The following is a 14,016-nucleotide window of genomic DNA, read 5'->3' as shown; positions in this document are numbered from 1 at the left end:
CCACACCCCGCGAGGGGTAGTAAGCGCGTCGAAGGTTGGAGGAGGTTGAAGCTATTCACGACAGCTCTCGAGCGTCCAACTGATAAGAGCGCAACGCGACGGGGCGATTGATGATGATGTTTGCGTGGTTTGAAGGAAGGACAGACAGTGCAAACCTTGCAGTCTAGTCACGTGATTACCCGCTCCGTGTTGTAGTCATCGAAGTGTTTGGATCTGTCTATACTACCCCAGCACTCACGTCTCTAGATTCAATCCAACAAAGTATACATCGTCCAGAAAGACAAATAGATCAATGTAACGAATTTGGAACATTTCAGTCAATCCCACTAGGAAAACTCTCACAGCCTCTCATGCTGTATGAATGTACAGGGAAGTCAAATCGCAGTATGTACCCAAGAAGATTGCCATATCACACGCCAGTAACCAGAAAACAAGTATTAGAATGCAGTTTGATCAGAGCTGATTCTAATCAGATCCGCAAAGTATATGGCGCACATGCCATCTCCAACGCCGGTAGATTGGTGATATTGCAAATAGAAGTCCAACAAATGCTCCCGGGACTCGGCCTGCGTGGGAAAGAGAGTCGTGGAGGCCCGGATCCCACGGACATTCAGAAGCCATCACCCTCCTTCCAAGGGCGACCGGCCTCCAGAGCACGGAACTTCGGATTTTTGCCACGCTCAATGGCAGCTTCGAGGACGTCGGCGACTGCCATGTGCTTTTCGAACACCTGTTCCTCGATCTCAGATTTCTGGCCAAGGGGTGGGACTTCCAAGTCCATCGTTTCATCTAGTTCTCCCATTTCTTGGGCCAACCTGAGTTCCTCACTCATGTAGACCCAGTCGTCTAGTTGCTGCTGCATTTCTTTCCTTTCGGTGTCCATAGCACGGTACTCTTGGTATTTTTCCGGGCTACCGAAACAGAACCCGTAGCCATCGCAGAGACACACGCTCTCTTCCACGCAGACAACGGGGTTGCCGGTGAACACGTATTGCCAAAGATATTCCCAGATACGACCTGCGATATAATCGCTCATGTCCGTCTGCAACAGCCAGTCTCGGTAGAATATGAAACGGGCGCGAGGAATTGAACGTATACGATCCCGGGACAGAGCAAATTGGGCGCAGCATGGCTGGGCTAGCACCGACGGGACGGGCTGGTCTGGGAATAACTCCCCCCACGCACGAGCCAGCATTACCTCTTCCTGCTTGGTCTCGTCCTCTTCGACAGCACCGGGGTGCATCCAGGCGGGACACCCGGGGCCAAACGCGCAGCGCGTATTCATGTATCCTTCTCGAATGACCCGCTCCATGCTCAGTCGCCGGAGAATCTCCGCAGAATCACCACCAAACAGCTCCTCGTTGTGCCAGGCGTTCTGGTGCGAGTGCATAAACACCGCAACGTCGGGAAGCTCCTCGTAGAAGTCGACAATGAAGGACAGATACACCATCACCTCATGACCCTTGTTCTTCGGTGGGTGCAAGGGCGCTTTCGGGTCATCCGCTACGTAGATCGCACTCCTCCAGTCCGGCAACTCCTGCTCAATCCAGCTTGTATCCTCCGTCTTGGTCCGCGGCACTACCAACATCTTCGTATACGTCGATCCAGGCGGTTTCGGAATGCCGGGGAGGTAATTCGGTTGAGGGGCGTACAGGGCTTTACTGCCATGGCTTGTGATGTTGAAGGCTCCGGTCCACTCGGGGCTGGAGGAATTGTAATATTCCCCTAGACCCACGGCCTGCGAATAGTTGCTCCATGGTTGTGATAGACGGCGGGCTGTGATGAAGAGGATAAAGAAGAAGCTGACGCCGAGGAAGAGGACTGCGCGCCGTGAGAGAATCATGGAAGGTGGGTGGGACGAGGTCAATTATACGCGGAGAATTGATCTGTCGCACAAGATGAGAGTTAGCCTCATTTTTCGTCCAACCAGATGCTGTCAGCAGGCCGGCATATATGACAAGACGCCCGGAGATGCTGGAAAATCAGCATTGCGACAAAGCTCCAGCCAACGTACTCAAGACTCAGAAGAACACCATTGCACAGGACCATATGAATCGGTTCGGTCTCCGAATCAGAAGGGTGGAAGGGAGAAGGGGGTTGCCGCGATTGCCGGCTCTGGTAGTGAGGATCAGAAGCCGAAAGGAGTTGAGAGGTGAAGTTTGTTCCTCATAGAACGAGGGTCTAGATTGGGGCCTGCCCGTGCCTAATATTCGATGTGCCAGCAACTCAAACGGCCCATCGCGGGGCGCCGAGGGCGAATGAAGGGCTAAGACACGGGTGGAGGTGGACCTCAGTGGTCCTCGGATTGCGCACCGCGCGAGGATGACGACAGCAGTCGGAGCGGTCTGTGGCTTAACGCATCGGCAGAAGAAAGCGCGAAAGGAGTGAGTGGCCCGAGGTTGAAAAGCGAAAGACTCAGTCCACGGAATAGCGAGAAATGGGGCGGTGCGAAGGATGATCACTGCCCTGCACTCGTATCGAGATAGACCAGGTGAAACCGATGACAGTGGCCACTGCAGATCCCTGAAACCACAAATGATAGCCGTCGCAGAAAATGAGCGGCGGAGATCGCCCCTGAATATCCACCTGTTTGCTGCTGGGACTTGGCTTGGCCGCCTCCATATGGGAGTAGCTTAGCATGGCTTATATCTGTTCGTTTGTCTATGTTCCGTACAAATTGCCAAAGAATAACTACAAATTTCAACGACTCTTTTTTTAGTGTTTTTGGTTGGTCGCCAGACTTGTTCCCCCTTGAGTGTATATATCTTCAATCTTCCAGGGGAGTTTCATAGATGCTGGCGGATCGGTAGAGCATTTATTCTTTCATTGGAGTTGGATTCCCTGTGGAAATCGATATTAAACGGGTCCATACAAATATTACTTCAAGCATCGGAGGGGCAAACAAGCTTCAACGTAATGATGATCAAGTAATAACTACCGTGATGTAGGGATTACTTGCGATCTATAACATTTCCATGGCCGTCCGGATTTACTATCCGATGTATATGTAAACTAGAATAACAATTTCATTCAGATGACAGAGAATAAAATTAGCCAATCCCGCCGTCTGAAACCTACCCGTCCCATCGCTTGTAGTTGGCAAGATGTATTTAGCATACGGTTCAGACATATTTCACGGCACTTCCCTAAAGCGTAGCGTAGGAGATCCAAAAAATCAGGAGTATCTTTGCAAATCCATTAAACTATCTATACAAGAATACTTGCCGAAATAATCAAGAATATAACCATTCGCGCGTCCTTCAAACGCGTCCAGCCGGAAAAAGTGGCTAGTGGCGCCTATCGGGATGCTGAGATGTGTTATCTCACGTGACAACGCGAAAACTTGCGGCGCCGAACCACGGAGAAGGGAAATTTCCTGGGTTCGCATCTTGTCTTCTTCCTTTGTAGAATGTGCTGGCGCGATGCAACAAAGTCCCAAGATCCACGGTCGACCCGCTGAGGAGAACACTCCTCTCAAGGCCTCACATGTCACAACGAAGAAGTCCCATGACCCGTTGGTTCACCTGCTAGCTGGCGCGTAAGTTTTTTTTGGTTCCGTGACAATCGCCATCCCCCCGGATCTGCACTAACATGCACATTATAGGAGCGGTGGCTTTGCAACTGCTATCGCTACATCTCCCCTCGATGTCCTGAGAACACGACTCCAATCTGATTTCTACCAACGTCCTCCCTCCGCCGCCTCCGCGGGCGCTATCCCTCAACACACAAGTCACAAAACTGTCCGAATAATTGGCAATATCTATCAAGCAGAAGGATGGAGAGCATTCTTTCGCGGCCTTGGCCCTAGTCTTGCTGGCGTGGTTCCGGCTACTGCCATCAAGTTCTATGTCTACGGAAACTGTAAGCGGATCGGCGCCCAGCTGCTAGGAACAGGCGAAGACTCAACGCTCGTCCACGCGCAAGCCGCTATTTCCGCGGGAATAGCGACGGCCACGGCAACCAATCCAATTTGGCTGGTCAAGACACGACTGCAACTGGACAAAGCTCAAGCAACCACTGGAAGCCGCCGGTACAAGAACAGTCTGGACTGTGTCCGCCAAGTTCTCCGCCAGGAGGGCATCCGCGGGTTGTACAGGGGACTTAGCGCAAGTTATCTAGGTTCCTTGGAGACGGCGCTTCACCTGGTCCTGTACGAACGGATGAAGACTATTTTACATAAATCGCTCGGATCGACGGATGGGAAGGAATCGGCCACGCAAAAGGAAATCACAAGCTGGCTCAGCACAACCGGTGCGGCGGGATCCGCCAAGTTTGCTGCTGCCCTCATCGCATACCCGCACGAGGTACGGCACCACACCCTCAGAAACTATATCTTCAAGACTTACTGACTTTACTTTAGGTTATCCGAACACGACTGCGCCAAGCACCGCTGGAAAACGGCTCTCCCAAATACACCAGTCTGGTGCAGTGCTTCCGACTGATTGCTAAAGAAGAGGGTATGGCAGGTCTCTACGGAGGTCTTATGCCGCATATGGTTCGCTCGGTCCCCTCAGCCATCATCACTCTGGGTGTCTACGAGTTCGTCCTGCGGTTTATCGGCACGTCCGCATAAACATCAAACAATAAGTGCATTCGCACACTGTACAATATCATCTCGAACCGGTCTCCTTTTTCCAGTCTTGCTAGACGAGGCGCCGTCGTGACTTAATTGCATGTATTCTATCTTGGGCGTTGGTGGACTGGATCTTTTTTGAGGCTGTGCATAGAATCTCCTGTCTGAGGAATGTACCATACACTACAACACATTGCTTGTTATTACTATCAATCTCAACTTTAATAGATTGGATATATGAATCATTCGTTTTGCCGCAGATTTGGCAAGGATTGAATGTCTCTTATTAGCATACCATCCCGAATTCATCGCTTGTTACATTGAATATAAAGTGTGTACACCACTAACTGGCAATCGTGCGAGTCCTCGCCTCGGGGGCACCGTGCCCCTGACAGCCTCAGGCATATATCGAAGTGAAAAAGTGGACAACCGGGTATGATATTTTGCTCAAGAACGCTATGCAACGCTGGGTCGAAGAGTGGGCGGGAATGTGACCAGTAGTGGGAAGTCGGGGGGCTCAACGAGATAGAAAAAAATACATGAGGGGGTATTGGGGGTCAATCAAGACGCTTCTTCCTCGGCTCCCTCTTCCACCGTGGCTGCGCGGCCTTTACCTTTGGATGGGGATTCGGGACGTGCAGGTTCAGCCTCAGGGACTGATTTGGGGGGTTGCCCATTACTGCCCCATGTAGAGGGGATCAAGGAGGGGCCAGCCTCAGGGACTTGCTCGGATTGCACGTCTGTCCACTCTTGGGATGGCGAGTCTGCTCGATGCTCAACCGAAGATGGTGCGCTGGGCACAGACCAGTTGGGCACAGCGTTATCTGACTCAGCCTCTGCGATACTTGAAGTGGTCGCTTCGATTACCTCGGTGTGCCTGTCTTCAGAGGTGGAAGTGGTGGCTGGAGCCGGGGCTTCGGCGGCTTGAGTCGCGGTTATGCCATTTGGGTGCTGTGGTGCAGATGTGGTGGGAGTTGGGTTGATAGCCTGTGACATGCTTCCAGCACCTTGCTCTGTGGAATGAAGAGGAAGAAGAGTCCATCCAGCGGGAAGGCTGAGACCCTCTGGTAGACCGGGATCGCCAGCAGCCAGAGGCGTAGCGCCCGGGTTAGAGACAAACTGACGACGGGACGTAAAGGTCGAGGTGCCAGGTGGTATCGTTGCTGTGGGACTTGGGGACGTGGCTGTTTGGGCTGCAGGGTCGGCCTGCAGGCGAAGCCGATCTAGCTCTACCTGAAGCTGCCGCACACGCCGCAGTTGCTCTGCGGCAATGCGCAGAGAGCTGATCTCTTGCGCTATTTGCTGCTCAATCTGCTGCAACTGAGTGTGGATATCGGCGAAGTTGGAGGACGCGGCATTAGGTTGGTTTTGGACAGGAGCTGGGGCTGGCGGACGCTGGCCAAATCCAAACCCGAAACCAATCTGACGCGGGCCAGGTGGATTGGCATTTGCGCCGGGTTGTAATGGTGCGTTGCCTTGGTGAATCTGCTGGTGAATGTTGTGTAAAAGGTCACCACGGACAGCACCGAAGCCAATTCGGAATGGACCGAGCTGATATACTCGAGCTCTTGGTAATTCCCCCTGAGCACCTGGCTGGCCAGGCATCGGGTTTGCACCGGCGCCATTAGGCTGAGCGGCGCCTCCAACATTGCCGGGTATGTTGGCCTCGCCAGCCGCTCCTTGGGCGCGTTGAGGCGCGATCACGGGACGTCGACAAGTAGGACAGTTTTGTTGGCGCTCGAGCCAGCTGCGAAGGCAAGCGAAGTGGAGAATATGCCCACAAGGAAGTTTCTTTGGACGCAGACGATCGGGCACACGCTGTACACCCGCCGCTGGCTGTGCTCCCGCCCCCCGTCTACACCCGCAGCAGGCTGGGCTGGAGTCATTTCCTCCCGACAGATTATACAAACATCTTCGCGCGCGACCTCCTCTGCTGTGGCGTCGGGGTATCGTTCATTCATATCTCTGGTTGCATTCCGGTATCGAAGGAAGTCCATGATGCGACGGCCGAAAGATCGCATCGTAACAACAACGTCGCGTAGAATGTGAATCGGCAAACCAAAGAATCTTAGAAGAATTGCGAAGAAGACGAGGTAGACAGCGAGCTTCAGGAAATCTGTCAGCAGGTCGAGGTAGAATACCCATCGACCCTTCTCCTCCCACCCTGGAACGTCAATCTCCAATTCATTTACATCGTTCTCATCAGGCAAGTCGACCGATGGAGGAGGGGAACTTGCCCCAGCACGTGCGTGTTCTCGGATGGCCTCAACACGAGCCGCCCGAATCTCAGCTCGGCGTTCCTCCATCTTCGCTTTGACTTGCTTGCGGGTGATATAGATCTCCGTCAACGCGATGCTGTATCGAAGTGTGGTTGAAGTGGACAAGATGGTCAAGATAGCAAATTCAAAGCCAAACATAATCATCATGTCTGCCCGTGCCTCATCGATCACGGTGTTGACACAATACCGGAGCATCAGCACATTGAAGAGGACTGACAAGACCAGCGACAGTGCCAACCGGATGTGGAACAGGAGCGGATTCGCCGGGGGTTGCTGCTCCAAATATTCAACTCGCCCCTCGCCAATCCATCCCCAGACTTTGCCGACCAGGAGCAAGATGAACATGACCAGAAACCATCCCCCGAGCTCTCCCCGGAAGATGGTCATGGCCAGACATGTCTCCGTGACGGCAAACCACGCTCGCTCGTAGAGTTGTTCGGTTTCGATTGGCCGAAGAGGCCCATATAGAAGTCGCTGTAGCCAGAACAGGATAAAGCCGGTCGCGAGGAGGCATAAGTTCGTGAGGATCTGCAGGGTCGCGCCCAGGGCGCACGAGTCAGCATGGTTCGATGCGGAGCAGGATAGCCCGGAGCCAGGGCAAGATAGAAGAGGTGTCAACTGAACAGACCATAAGATTCGCACTACTCTGCGAGAGATATACACAAGCGGCGTAGAAGTTCGTTCTCTGGTGTAGCGCCTTCAAGAACACACCGGTGGCCAGGGCCACGGAGGCCTGACAGGAGTCAGCGGCGATCGGGAGAGCAGTCACTTGTGTGGGATAGAATCACTCACCCCAGTGTACGCGGCCAGTCTCATGGCAATTAAACTGAGACTTTCGAGTCGAAGGTCATCAGAGAAGGAAGGGGGTGCAACCTCACGCGGGCATCGGGAGACGTGGAGTATACCTCAATCTGGACAGCTTTCCAGAATAACGTTGCACGCCTCCGCATATTACGTCAGCCTCGACTACCCTCTGCGCACGTGCCTGTCCCGGGCCCGTTCTCAAGGTAACTAGTTACTGTAGGATATTCTGAAGGGTGCACTAGCAATGACCGACTAGTGGTGGGGATTTAGGAATCGTATTTGACATTCATTATAGACCTAATGCTTTAAGTACCAATGAATGAGAGTTTCTACATTGTCCATTAATGCACAGTCCCTTGCATGTGGCAAATATATATTCGCGTTTCATTCCGTGTCAGGATAAGATATGATGATCTAGGCTTTTTTATCCTAATACTGAAAATGCCAACGTAAAATGCAACTAGAGGGTGGCAACTGCGAGGCTATGCTTTTAGAGAGGACTGATTGGTTCCAACATCCATTACTCTGTGATCAACAATCCAGTCCTCAGTTTTTCCTGCAAACCGTCAACGCCGAATCAAGCTTTATCGGACGCTCGGTCCTGTCAGGGATTGCAACGGTGAAATTATTGACTTTCGTGATGGATGACTCTGCATGAAGATCCATCCGACCTTCGAATACTTCATTCTGAATACCTGTAGAATCCGAAATTTCGACCCGATTTTCTAGACACCTTTGATCCTTGCTTTCAATGGTATTAAATATTTCGGTTGTGTGATCATATCCTTGAGCACGAGTCCGAGAACCATGAAACTAAGCAATCGCACCTACCTAGAACTCTATAGTTCCGAATACATCATCACCATCCCGAAATCATAGAACTTAGCATGCCTTGTGGTTATTCCAGTGGCCCAGAGCTTCTTAGGTTTGTAACTGGCCCAAGCGGTCAGATTGGTGTTGAAAGCTGAATCGCTTGGAATATTAACTTTACCTCATCTAGATTGATAGTGACTAACGTTTCGCATAAAACATGTATCCCATATTGAATGGCAACAAGACTTTGGCTTGCATGAGTAGTTGTCGGAGAGGCAATAATTACAGCCTCCAAATTCGGTATTTTGATTACTTCCTCAAAGGTGTATATATGCACACCTCGCTGAGCAAGATTCTCATTTGCCCAATCAAGATCTTTCCGTGCAGGAGAAATTACACAGGGAGATTTGCCCTCGGAGTATGGTAAAGAATATTCAACGCATGACGCTGGCTCACTCGGCCGAAGTCCACCACACCCTGCTGGAGTTTGTGAAGACCGAAGAACAGTTTTTGGGTACAACAGAGGTCGACCGGTATGGAGGCTGTGAAGCATCGATAAAAACCAGTGCTTATTCATCTTCGATATGGAATCAGCCGAGAATTGAAGGAATCTATTGGAATTTACCTCTCCTGGACGCGGGTTTGTATACGGGGCTCGGAATACGCGTTGGATGCTCTCGCAGGATGCAAGGAGAGTAAAAGTAGGCCGTAGGCTGAGGCAATCTACATTATGGGAATAATGGATGAGATTCGACGCCAGGGCAACAAAAAACACCCTGGAGAGTGATTGGAGAACAGTCAATCTTACCAGTTGTCGCCGGTACTTGCATTTGATGGACATCTTATTCTTAATTCCGTAGTTTTCAATTTCTACGCAGCCTCCATACGTCCGTTGCGAGCAAGAATACCAGGTGAATGAACTAGGTGATGCGTCCAACCCAAGTTTAGTTCGCAAATGCAGTTCATCGGCATTTTTCTCATCGACGCATCTACCTCATATTCTTCAAAGTCTATTTCTGTTTCCAAGAACCTGTCTGTGACTCTATGAATCTTGCCGCAAGAGGGAGAGGCCAGGCAAGATGCTCGGTAGGGTCCTCGTGCAGTTCACCCGTGGTCACTAGGTCCACTAGCGCGACCGCAACGTAGCCACCAATGGCAGTCAATATATGCCACCTGGATCTTGGTCAGTAACCTGGTTCTCAAAGAGAGAGTACACGGAACATACCACCCGTGAAGTTCAGTCAAGAATGCCAGTGGCAGTCCGACCGCATGTCTAGTGTTGATCAGGAACCCACAGGCCCATTCATCAATGAGCCACGCGGAATAGCCCAAGCCGAAGCAGACTGATTTGGTTAATATATTGCTATCAGATTTCGGAGACAGAAAAACATACAGATACCGAAGAATGAGATATTCCGAAGCTTTTTCCTGAGTGTAGGATCAGTGACTTGCTGGAAAATGATTTTTGATGTACGCGTCGCGATCATATAGACTGCGAGCCCGAAGCTGACAGCGTGAAGAACGAACTCGTCCATGGCCATGTGAACGACCATCACGATGGTGAACAGAATAGAGAGAACTATCCCCACGAGTCTGGTTCGCTCCGGGCTAGCTTGGAACGTCAGAATGCGATAGAGAAGCGGCGTTGTCAGGAGATGCATCGACAATTCGTCCGCTAGAGTTCCACATGGTCAGTTAGCTCGTCAGGAGCATTGGGATCGGATAAGGCGTACACATTTGCGTGTGATATTTGAGTGTCATATGGTAGCCAGCCGAGCAGACTCCCACCCCAATCAATCCCAAATATGAAACCGAGCGGTAACCAGTCTGCTGCTTATTGCGGAGCTGATTCAAGCCATAGATTCCGTAAATGACTAAAAGGCATGGCCATCAGGTGCGAACTTTTCTGTAACTAGATTGATTGACCATGACATACTGAAGATCAAGCTGCTGAAGGTGTTGATGAACTCAGCAACGAACCGAGTTACTACATAATCCTATTTGGCACATAAGCTTTTGATATACGAGAGCCCGTATGGGGAGCGGCCCACGGAAAAACGCGATTTACCTCTTCACAGAAACTACGTACATTTGACACGTAAGCGAAGTGTTTGATCTAGGAGGGGCTCAGACGGTCATCACATACTTTAGGTAAGAGGTAGAAGGCCCCCAAAATGGGACCACGGTGGAGGAGTCCATCGTAGACGGTGGTCTTTCTGCGATTTGTTCAGAGTCGTCGGTTTAAGGGAGTTGCGCTAAGTAACCAGGGCGTGCCTAAATATTTAAGATGGGGAGCCTTCGGAACGCGCGGCGAAATATTCAGCGGGGCAGGGTGAATCCGGGAACAGATCCTTACCCGAATGGGTAATCTTGTCATCAACTAACACTTCAAAAAGAATTGATTGAAAATAGCTGATTGCATTGATTGCCCATGATATTGTAATTATGTCCTAGCTTCAATAGACTCCGTGTGATAAAGATACTTGGTTAAGCATATTTTCCAAGGAAACCGCCGGACGTTCCACCCCAGCCACCGCGCCCTCCAACATCGTGGTCGCACTCGCATCAACTTCACTTTCCGCTCCTTTGTCTCCAGACCCGCTCCTTGCGATAGTTATTAGATGCATCGTGTGGCATTAAACCGTGTTTATTTGTCCGATTTGACTGGAAGCGCGAGTTGGCTGGTTAGGCTCTTGATCTTGGCGTTCTGCCCTGCCACATGGTGCATCAAAACGTCGATCCTGGCTTTCTGGGCCTCAATGATGGCCTGCATTGAGGCTGCCGTTGTATTGAGAGACTCCACCGTGGATTGGAGAAGATGGTTGTTCGAAATCAAATCTCGCATACTCACGATCTCCTCTTTGCCGTAGCAGTCGATTTTAATCAGATCCGGATGTCCGTCAACCCGATTAGCGATCGGGGCAGGGAGAGACCCGTGAACGACGTACTTCGAACTGGATATGGGCACATTAAGGACCTCGTCATCGGCCTGGGCGATTGGGATGTTGCGAACTGGAGCTGGCGCTGACGGCACGTGCTGTAGTTCCTTGCCGGCAATGGTAGATTCTGAACCCTTAGAAGACTGCTTCGTCTCTTTAACTTGTTCAACGGAGGCTGAACGAGAAGTAGGTTCGGTAGCAACTTTTTCTTTTGTACGCTCTGGAAGATCTGAATGTGGAGGCTTTTTGCCTTGCTTTGCACGACTCTGGGCAATAGGGTCCTCCGCAGTTTTGGAACTGTGTAGGTCGGCTGTCTTTGTCACCTTTGCCTTTGTCATCAGATTGCCTTTGCGGTACACAATGCTGGGTCCCTGGTCTGGGATACCCTCAATTTTGTAAGTTTTGGACCTGTCCGCGCCGGTGGCTTTGTCGTAGCGCGTATATCTCTGAAGCCTGGAGTCAACTCGAGAAGATGCGAAAGGAATGACAACATCCTGCATGAACTTGAGGAGCGTGACTCCAGGAACAAGTCCCATCATCTCAAAACTCCGCCAGTATTCCCAGACGACTTTCGCTTCCCAGGGCTTGAAGGTTGTCTCCTCGTTCTTGTAGCGCGAAAGGATCCGTTCCGCATGCTTGGTGACCTCCACGTATGTCATGTCATCCGGAGAAGGCTCGGCAGGCTCAGCTTCCGCGGGGGTAGGGTCCGCCATTTGGTTTGCTTGAACGATGAGAGAAGGAAAAAGGAGACCTGGATGCGTCTGAGAGTGGAGTGGTAGTTTATCGGAGAAAGAAGAAGATCGCTGGGTTCACTTCTGAGATACGGACGAGAAGGAAAGATCGTGACCAGGAAGGAAAGGCCGGAAGAAGGGCGGCGAGACGAGTGAGATGGAAGAGGCAGCAGATTAGAAGAATATTTCGAGGAGATGTTCCAAGAGGACTTGAGAGTAGTTCAGAACAAATGAAGGTAACTCAAGACGAAATTACTTCCACAGCCTTCAATCTTTTCAAGCGCCCAGGGAGAATGGATGAGGTCGAGCTGAAGTCTCAAAAGATGACCTCTGCAACGGCGCCTCAGGAAGCTCGCGCATGGCAAATTTGATGACCATGGATTTTCCCGAGTGCTCGAAATAGTTTTCGTAAATACGACACATAAGATTTCGCGAAGATATAATGCTCTGTCCTATATATCTAGGGTATCTCTGAACTTCCGACTCAGGATCCTCGAGAATTTGGCTCGTTCTCTTCGCGAAGTTAATGTAATCTCAGTATATGGGTCGTCTCAGCGCTTTTTCCAGCATATTGCAGTTCTTGCACGAACGATTGTGTGGTGCAATTCATGCCAAAAGACCTTTTACGCTTTGAATCATAAATCATCACCAGGAACAAAAATGATATAAAAACACCTAGCAGGCCACTAGGTTTACTGTTTCGTATTTTTCTCACGAAGAATGAACAAGCCATTGGATCTCTCTATTAGCCCCAGACCATGTTGGAGGTTGATTGCCCGAGATCGACGAGGCTAAGTATAAAATTCTGCCCACCATATTTCCTCTGCCGGGTGGGGCCTTCCTTAAAACCTTATGGATATGTGAACTATATGAATCCACGGGCAGGAGTCCATTGGCAAAATCTATCGGTATAATCCATCGAAGAGCCAACTTGGACTCCATTTAGTGAAACGGAACTCCTTACTCCTTCGTGCATTGAGTTAGCACCAATATCGAACGGTCGGAGTAGTCGACTCTCGTTCCTCGAATCTTGTGCACACCAATCATCAGTAGACTCAATGTACAATCCGGTCGGCATTTCCTCTGCAACTCCATTGAGAAACCATGATACAACCCAAGGCGACGTGTTCTCCCGGCCACCTCGAAATAGAAGAATAGGAACGGAGCTTGAGCTTTCACCCTCTTTCTCGGACATGACTGTGTGGGCCGAGAAACAGACTGTGAGTGTCTGGGAGACTAATCTGTTTTCGAATTTTAGTGTAATCAGCCCCTGTCTCTCAGATTTTACAGTAATCAACGATAAGACTAATTCTGTATCAAGGCCTGGCCCGATAATGATACGCAGGGTTGTAAATGCTTTAACTTATATTACTCGAAACGTTCATCTCCATGTGTGTTGCTCTACCTTCAATCTTGTAATGTAATATATTGGATAGCTGGATTTTCTGGATCTTTTTCGTTTGCCTTCATTCGAATCCAGCTTGCCCGGGGCAATAGGCTTCTATCGTGAATAGCTTTCACACCCCTGCACCGCTAGCGCGTCTCGGATAAGCCTACGACGTCTGCCTTGCACCGCCCCCTATTTTCCATTTTCCAACTTGACTCCAACTAGAGCCTCCTAGTCACGCTGACTTGAGAATCTCATGTCGCGTTGTTCAAACATTGCCCGCTCTCTAGGTCATATCACGATCGACCGGTTCAAATTCTTAGAAATTACGCTCTATCATGCCAGATCCTTTCTCCATATCGACTGGGTTGGTTGGATTCATTGGATTCGCGCTCCAAGGCACGCAGACCTTCATCGATTGTTACAATTCCTACAATGATCAAGATGAAAACAGAGCCAGAACGTTGCAAGACCTGGAAGGCCTTTCAGT

The 14,016-nt window shown here is 50.5% G+C and overlaps 6 protein-coding genes across 6 annotated transcripts; 1 reads left to right on the top strand and 5 right to left on the bottom strand.

The window, feature by feature from the left end:
* Positions 1–610: 610 nt before the first annotated feature.
* Positions 611–1,843, bottom strand: N7482_008709 (DUF3431 domain-containing protein; the record flags this gene model as incomplete). Its single annotated transcript, XM_056690833.1, has 1 exon — positions 611–1,843. The coding sequence occupies one exon, from the start codon at positions 1,841–1,843 to the stop codon at positions 611–613; it is 1,233 nt and encodes a 410-aa protein (XP_056540598.1).
* A 1,579-nt stretch (positions 1,844–3,422) lies between these two features.
* N7482_008708 (putative mitochondrial carrier protein (Rim2)) lies at positions 3,423–4,573 on the top strand (the record flags this gene model as incomplete). The annotated part of the gene is made up of 3 exons (XM_056690832.1): positions 3,423–3,538; positions 3,605–4,304; positions 4,361–4,573. 3 exons carry the CDS (start codon positions 3,423–3,425, stop codon positions 4,571–4,573), a joined length of 1,029 nt encoding a protein of 342 aa, XP_056540597.1.
* A 561-nt stretch (positions 4,574–5,134) lies between these two features.
* Positions 5,135–7,668, bottom strand: hrdA (E3 ubiquitin-protein ligase HRD1; the record flags this gene model as incomplete). The annotated part of the gene is made up of 4 exons (XM_056690831.1): positions 5,135–6,320; positions 6,398–7,470; positions 7,514–7,585; positions 7,645–7,668. 4 exons carry the CDS (start codon positions 7,666–7,668, stop codon positions 5,135–5,137), a joined length of 2,355 nt encoding a protein of 784 aa, XP_056540596.1.
* A 534-nt stretch (positions 7,669–8,202) lies between these two features.
* On the bottom strand, positions 8,203–9,046 carry N7482_008706 (NAD-binding Rossmann fold oxidoreductase family protein; the record flags this gene model as incomplete). The annotated part of the gene is made up of 2 exons (XM_056690830.1): positions 8,203–8,469; positions 8,648–9,046. The coding sequence occupies 2 exons, from the start codon at positions 9,044–9,046 to the stop codon at positions 8,203–8,205; spliced, it is 666 nt and encodes a 221-aa protein (XP_056540595.1).
* Positions 9,047–9,479: 433 nt separating this feature from the next.
* Positions 9,480–10,668, bottom strand: N7482_008705 (ceramidase; the record flags this gene model as incomplete). Its single annotated transcript, XM_056690829.1, has 7 exons — positions 9,480–9,642; positions 9,695–9,812; positions 9,863–10,144; positions 10,203–10,343; positions 10,406–10,466; positions 10,538–10,550; positions 10,616–10,668. The coding sequence occupies 7 exons, from the start codon at positions 10,666–10,668 to the stop codon at positions 9,480–9,482; spliced, it is 831 nt and encodes a 276-aa protein (XP_056540594.1).
* A 448-nt stretch (positions 10,669–11,116) lies between these two features.
* On the bottom strand, positions 11,117–12,121 carry N7482_008704 (uncharacterized protein; the record flags this gene model as incomplete). The annotated part of the gene is made up of 1 exon (XM_056690828.1): positions 11,117–12,121. The coding sequence occupies one exon, from the start codon at positions 12,119–12,121 to the stop codon at positions 11,117–11,119; it is 1,005 nt and encodes a 334-aa protein (XP_056540593.1).
* Between the last annotated feature and the right edge of the window lie 1,895 nt (positions 12,122–14,016).

The sequence above is a fragment of the Penicillium canariense genome (genome assembly GCF_028826845.1).
Source record: "Penicillium canariense strain IBT 26290 chromosome Unknown utg000006l_segment0_segment0, whole genome shotgun sequence".
Taxonomy (NCBI): Eukaryota; Fungi; Ascomycota; class Eurotiomycetes; order Eurotiales; family Aspergillaceae; genus Penicillium; species Penicillium canariense.
Note: the sequence above shows the minus strand (reverse complement) of the source record. Positions and strands in the feature narration are given on the sequence as shown.